The sequence below is a fragment of the Bidens hawaiensis genome, unplaced genomic scaffold (assembly GCF_021521415.1).
Source record: "Bidens hawaiensis isolate Kalapana, Puna unplaced genomic scaffold, B.hawaiensis_p1.1 tig00021191_1, whole genome shotgun sequence".
Classification (NCBI taxonomy): domain Eukaryota; kingdom Viridiplantae; phylum Streptophyta; class Magnoliopsida; order Asterales; family Asteraceae; genus Bidens; species Bidens hawaiensis.
The window spans coordinates 119,657-127,145 of NW_027505020.1; the positions used below are offsets into that span (position 1 = coordinate 119,657).

The window sequence follows — 7,489 nt, forward strand, 5'->3', positions numbered from 1 at the left end:
TCAATGGGAACCTAAGATTCCCATAGACAAAGAATGCTGCATAAACCCCGATCTTGCCTCGGGGGACATCGTACACGGTCTGATGGGGTTCAGGAAACTCAGGCTCGAGAGACTCGAGCATGAACTTCCTGACAACATACCGGTACAGATCGCCAGGCAGAGCACACTGGCACTCGCCAGCAGTACTCCTGTCGTCAGCTGTAGAATCGATATCACGAGACATCGTGTAAAAGAAGAAAACGATTTCGGGAGAATGCTTGCCTGAAAAGGATAAGTATTCGCCGGAAATCGCAAAGAAGATGAAGAAAAGAGTGAAAGTGTGGATTACAAATAACCCTCTCCCCCTTTATATACTAATCGCAATTAATGCGATGAAATTAATGCGGAAGAGAGAGAAAACGAAGGTGCAATGAAACTATGACACATGGCAAAAAGCAAGCTGGCAACAGCTGTTGACAGGACGCATACCATTAATTTCGCGGCCACGCGCCCGAAAAATCGCGCCCACGCGCCTGAAAAAGCGTCTGGAATGACCATGTACTGTCACGTCACCATAACTTCCTGCACGTCCTGACACAGTCAGAAGAAACCGTCGCACGACGTTTCAGATGTTTGGACTGTTCCTATCTTTCCACCAACTCTTCGAATTTCAAAATTCAAAATTCAAAAAGATTCAAGTGAGCGGGAAAATACCCCTTACCTTGGCAACCAAGTAACCGTAAGACGGACGCGGGTACAGTGTTAAGGCAAAACCTTTCACATACCTAGCACCCGCAGGGAATTGAAGCCAAGAATAACTTGGCAACCAAATAACCGTCAGACGGATGCGGGTACAGTGTCAAGGCAAAACCTTCACATACCGAGCACCCGCAGGGAATTGAAGCCAAGAATACCTTGGAAATAAAGTAATCGTAAGACGAGTGCGGGTACAGTGTCAAGGCAAAACCCTTCACGTACTTAGCACTCTGCAGGGAATTCAAACCAAGAAGGATCTTCTGGGCCATGCTTGCGGAAACGTGAATAACATTCCCGCACGACGGGAACGTCGAGAACTATATTGTTTGAAACTCCAAGATGGAATTGGTGGTTTTAGCATAAATGATCACTATGTCGAAAACCACCAAAACCCCATGGAGAATCTACACAATTGGGACTCAACGCTCCCGACGCGCGAGGAGGTTACAAACCTACCCGCTTCACACCCAAAGATCAAGCAGAAAAGTCGGGAATTTCTGCGTGACATCAGGAAAACCGCGGGATGAATCACCACGGAAAACCGAAAAACTATACCCCTTTTCAAAACCCCTTGCTAAGTCCAAAAGTTCACCTCACTTTATTAAACATTCATGAGAAGAACATTGGACTGGGGGGACTTGAAGAGGTAGGTCCCAGCAGAGCCCAGTTGGACCCGCAAGACTCACCTTGAACAGGGACGTCTGCGCAATGACCAACTGCTCCAGCAGGACCCACCATGCTCAAAGAACCTTACGCGCAGTACGCCAGCTGTACCCGCAGGGAAAGCCTCCCAATGGTGAAGTACCCCGCCTGTTCCCGCAGCTGCGGATACAAGCCATCAGGGAAGGCTACCCGCACTAATAGCAAGGCTACACGCACAAGGCATTCGTTACTTCAGTAGTCACATGAAGGAATGAGCAAGGCGGGAACACTCCCGCCTAAATGAGCCAGTCCGTATGCTTCTGGAAGGTCTTTCGTACTATACCTACTAAGGTATGGGCGGAACAGACAATTTGACCAGAGCAGCCCATGAACTAATCACAGGGTGACAGCTCACCGACAACAATACGAGGAGGAGCACCCTCTAGTACTGTTTGTCACTATTAGCCGCTGCCTACTCACCAACCCTTACGAGGGGACGTACGCAGCCTACAGTTGGTGGAACAGTGCGTAGCCGGCAGTAAAGGAACAGTATACAGCCGACCTTATTACTGTTGGCCGTGACCTATCCACCAACCAGCATGGCCTGTGCGTACGTCCACTGTTGGTAGAACAGGAATACTATTCAGCCGGCTGTACCTGCTTGGAAACCTACCTTCGGCTATAAATACTCCAACACCTTGGAATGGTAAGGACATCATCTGATATCTCAATCTTATCTAGCAATCTCTTAATATACACTTATATTCAGAGCAATCTAGTCTGATTCTCACGCCGGAGGGTGGTCACAAGGAGGAACCCCCCCCCCCTTCTCAGTGACGAGCTTACGGTGTCTGTTTTGCAGGTCTCCAGAAGAACAACCTTCTCTGCCAGACCTCATCCGTGGGAAACATTACTTAACCCCCAGATTATCTATAATCTGCCTGTGGGTTCACTTAGTGTTTCTTCAATTATATAATGATAACTTGACGTTTCAATAAGGGCGGTTTGGGCAGGTGTAGCACCCGCCACCCCTTAACTTACCCGGCGAAATGGAATTTTTTTTACATTTTTGCTGTCTACGTTACACATAAGATAATTTTTATGTTACCCCTCAAATATTTATGAAAGCCTACTATAGAATTAAAAGCCCACTATTTATTAAAACTTAAAAGCTCAAAGTTATATAAAAATCCCAAGTTCAATTTTCTTTGTGGCCTTAAGGTTTTGAAGTTGAACAGCCATTGCCAAACCATCAACAACAACCACCACCATTGTGAGGCTGTTGGCTGTGAGTAGTCCGTTTCCACTTCGCTGGACCACCAGACGTCCAGACACCAGTCTTCCAAGGGCCTCGCCTCTGTTGCCGCTTTAGAACTTTGTGTCGGTTAGTCTGTGAGTTTGAATAATCAATTTAATAGGATTGTTTAAATAATTGATGTGTGTATTAGTGTGTGTATAAAAATTTTGAAAAGTTATATATATATATATATATATATATATATATATATATATATATATTGTATGTGATAAAATTGTTTAAATAATCAGTTTTAAATTATTGTAATTGTGTATTTAGTATGAGTATTTGATTATGGTTTATGTTTTGTTTCTTTTAAAGTTATGGAATCAAAAATTTGGAAGATGAAACCACATTCTAAACAAGTGCTTAAAAACAATATGTTTAAAAGAAAATTTCAAGAAGAAGATGATGTTGGTCCAAGTCCAAATATTACTAATGATATGCAAAAAAATGATGATATTGGTCCAAATATTCCTTCGACTTCAATTCCTCCGATATGAAATACAATTGATTTGAATGATCCTCCTCCGAATCGCTCTGGTAGATTACCTATAGAGAGTTATCACCCTAATCAAATAGATGACATAAGAAGAGCATATTTGGTTAAAAAAGCATTTTAACCACGAGGTCATATAGACTATAGTGGTAACCGAAAATGTTTCAATGTACAATGGTTTGATAAATTTGATTGGTTAGAGTATAGTACTAAATAAGACAAAGCATATTGCTTATGTTGTTACTTGTTTAAAAAAATGTTGGTAATCAATGTGGAACAGATACTTTTTCAAGAGAAGGCTTTTATAATTGGAGTAAACCAGGTGCTTTAAAAGATCATGTTGGGTTATTTGACAGTTTTTATAATAAGGCGGTGCAAAAATGTGACAATCTGATCTTGAAACAAAATCGGTCCATTCAAGAGAAACTCAATAAGCAAAGTAAGGAAGAAAAGATTTCAAATCAGTTTCGATTAATGGGTTATGTTCGCAATGTATGATTCTGCTTAGAAAATACTTTATCATTTCGAGGTCATAATGAATCCAAAGATTCTCTTTCTAAATGTGTCTTGATGTGAGGATGAAAGAACGTGCTTTAAGTGTTTTATATTGCGTGTTTTACTTTTTTATATGTATCGAACACAAGTACTTTGATTGGTTTTATGATTGTAGGTGATCGGAGCTTAAAGGAACTAATTTGGAGCATTTAGGATGTAGAGAAAATAAAAGTAATAATATATGATATGACAGAGAGTTGAAATACGAAGACGTGGCCGCAAACGGCGAGGAAAACGGAGTTCGAATGAAGATTTTATGAAGAAAACGTGTTTTGGTACTGTAGCCACCATAAGATAGAGAAGCCAGACCGTAGCTTACAGTCTGGCCGGACGTTAAGAGCGAATTTTATTATTTGTCTTTATATTTTCAAGAAAACCCTAAAATTGATTATTCTTCATACCCTAGCCATCAAGGACGAATTGGGAGCAATTCTTCACCATCTTAACACCTCTCAATCACCGAATCATCCATGGTTTCATCCTTCCAATCCATATTCGAGTAAATCGTGATGCAGAGGCAAGGGTAAACCACTTGTGACCACTTCAGGTGTAGGGTTTGCATATGAACTAATTATTTTTATGAACATTACATGTATTGGGATTTAGTTTTGATTAATCTTTTGGTTGATTGAATCTATACGTTTATTGGAATTGATTAAAAGTTGTGTTTTTGGGACTTTCGTTTATCATCAATTATTTGGTTTGTGTTCATTAACATTAGGATTAAGTTCTTATCGTCATTGAACCGTTTACCATTAATCATTGATAGATGCTAAGTTTTATATTAATATACTGGTAATTAAGTAGACCGTGTTCAGTTATGTCAATTCTTCGGATTAAGTTCAGTGAATCATCATAACCAAACTACTGTGTCTAGTAATCATTTATCTATTCTAATGCATGAATCATGTCTATATGCTTTCTCGATTCTTATAAATTATTGGCAGTCGGTTTATTGCATATCCTGAACCTGAAGTGTAGTCATTGTTTTCTTAAATTGTTTTACAACCAAATTAATGACATCATCTGTCTGCTTAATTTATTAGTTTAAATCATGAGTTTTACTTGCTTTTTCCTTTGATTCCTTTAGGAGATGACCTTACTTACCTATACTAGTATTAGGTATTTAAGACTTCTAAAATACTTGTTATTTACTAGAGCACGACATCTACACCAAAATGGCGTCGTTGCCGGGGTTTAGTGTGGGGATGTGATGTGTGGGTGAAAACATGTGTTTGTAGTGTGTAATCTCGTGTATATTACTTGTTTATATGCATCAAACACAAGTACTTTGGGTGTTTTTATGTTTACAGGTGTGCGGAGCCTAACAGAGTTAATTTGAAGTATTTAAGGATGAAGAAATCAAGTTTGAAAGTAGAGGAGTAACCGAGTGCTTAACCAGATGATCAAAAGTCAAGAAAACGGAAAACGGGCATGTTGGCATTACAGCAAGCGTAGGATACGTGTGCCAGACCGTAGCCTACGTTCTGGTTATTCATAATGGGCGTCATAAAGCGGAACCCGTAGGTCGTAGCCTACGGCCCAGGCGTAAGCTATGGTGAACTGGTCGTAGACTATGGCCTGGTCTGATGGAATTGTTATTTTGGGCTTGTTTTCTTCCATATATAAAGAGGAAAAACCCTAGGATCGATCATTCCTCATTCTTTATCATATAGAGGCGATTTTGGGGCTATCTTTCACTGTCATATCATATCCTAATCATCATAATCGTTCATGCAATCATCCTTCCACACCATAATCAAGAGACTCAAGATCGAGATGCAAGGCTAAAGATCTCATAACCATCTCCGGGCGTAGGGTTGAGTTGTACTCTGAATTTTTGGTAGTCTAAACCTTAACTTTGGATTTGGATTTGGTTAATCATTCGGTTGGTCAAATCTTTATAATTGTTTGTGTGCTTAAACAGTTTTTTCTTATTTGAATACTTAATCTTTTATCAGTTAATTGATTTGAGGTCATCAACAATTAGGATTGAGTTCTTATCGTCATTGACCCATTCATCATGAACCATATTATTGATTTCGTGCGTCAAAACCTAAAACTGATAATCAAATAGATCCTTATTAACTTGTCGTTTGGATTAAGTTTTGACATTTAGCATAGCCAAATATTTATTCTTTTGGTTTACTTATAAAAAAAGATATTTCCAAATAGGTTTTATTGACTGTCCAACTTGCTTCAAAACCTGAAACCTGGAGATTGGTTATCTTCCCATTATTGTTTTACAAATCACTTTCAAACCGTTTGACATCGTATGCCCGTTTAGTTTAATAATTAATAAGTTATGAGTCAAACTTGCAATTTCAACTAATTCCCTATGGATTCGACACCTTACTTTCCCTTGCTAGTAAAGGTATCCTATAAATGTTTTTAATTGACCTTTCGACATCGATCATGTCGATCTTTCAGTTTTAAAGTTAATTAGTGACAATAACCCGGATATTGGTAAGCACACGTTAGGGAAAGTAAAAATGTATAACAAATTGATAGACCCATCAATAAAGAAACAGATTATCGAATGCTTTGCGAAAGAAGTAACCACAATGATTTGCGAAGATATTAAAGATGATGTGTTTGGGTTGTTAGTAGATGATTCTAGTAACGTATCATTAAAGGAGAAATTGGCTGTAGTTGTGAGATATGTTGATAAACTCGGAGTTGTTAAAGAGAATTTTATTGGAATTGTTCATGTGAAATATACATCTTCTTCAACTCTAAAACAAGCCATTCTTTCTTTATTAGCAAATAACCAGTTGAGCATAGATAATGTAAGTAATAAGTTACATACTTTTATTACATAAACTTTAATAAATAATTAAAGATTTTCTGATGTATCTTATAGTTTTTTTTTTCTTTTTGTTGAAATAGGTTAGGGGTCAAGGTTATGATGGTACAAGCAACATGCGAGGAAAGTTTAATGGGTTAAAAGCTTTGATTTTGAGAGATAATCCGTTAGCACATTACATACATTGCTTTGCTCATCAACTTCAGTTAGTGATTGTGGTTGTTGCAAAAAAAAACATACCGGTATTAAAGAAATTTATGAATACCTTTCCATGGTTGTTAATACAGTTTCTGTTTCTTGCAAACGAAAAGATATGATACGAGAAGCAAGAAACCTAGAGTGGAAAAATAAATTCTTCAAGGTGAAATTAAGATGGGAAAAGGATTAAACCAAGAGGTTTCCCTTGCACGAGCTAGAGATACACGATGGGGTTCTCATCATAGAACAATCATAAGTTTGGTTTAATTATTTTGAGAAGTTGTTAACGTACTTTGTTACATTAAAGAAGAAGGATATGGTGCTCAACAAAGATCTAATGGCATTCTAACATATTTTCAAGAACTTGAATTTGTGTTTTATATACCCTTGATGGAAGATATTTTAGGCCTCGCAAACACTCTCTCAATACATCTTTAATAAAAGAGTCAAAACTTACTAGAAATTCCTAAGTTGATAAACAGAACAAAACATGCATTGAATGATTTAAGACAAAATGAGTTTGATGCGATGTTGGAATAAGTGATCATTTTGTGAAAGAAACATGAGTCCGATGTTAGATATGAATGAAAGATATGGTAATCAAAGAAACCGAAAGAATGTCATTACTAATCGACATCATTTTAAAGTTGAAATTTTTAATACGGTTTTGGATATGCAAATTTAGAAATTCGGAAATCGATTCAATGAGGTATCAACTACTCTGATAGAAAATATGTCTGGTTTAATTCCGTGTGAT

General features: G+C 37.9%; 1 protein-coding gene across 1 annotated transcript; it reads left to right on the top strand.

Annotated features, from left to right (window-relative positions):
- The first annotated feature begins 6,220 nt into the window (after positions 1-6,220).
- Positions 6,221-6,851, top strand: LOC143609938 (uncharacterized). Its single transcript, XM_077084550.1, has 3 exons — positions 6,221-6,517; positions 6,618-6,776; positions 6,822-6,851. The coding sequence occupies exons 1-3, from the start codon at positions 6,221-6,223 to the stop codon at positions 6,849-6,851; spliced, it is 486 nt and encodes a 161-aa protein (XP_076940665.1).
- Positions 6,852-7,489: the final 638 nt, after the last annotated feature.

Bases quoted from the DNA above. Each gene is read 5' to 3' on its own strand.
- LOC143609938 (XM_077084550.1), top strand. From the start codon at position 6,221: ATGTATAACAAATTGATAGACCCATCAATAAAGAAACAGATTATCGAA. The intron at 6,518-6,617 runs GTAAGTAATAAG...TTGTTGAAATAG, and splicing joins ACCAGTTGAGCATAGATAAT to GTTAGGGGTCAAGGTTATGA. The intron at 6,777-6,821 runs GTATTAAAGAAA...TTGTTAATACAG, and splicing joins TTGCAAAAAAAAACATACCG to TTTCTGTTTCTTGCAAACGA.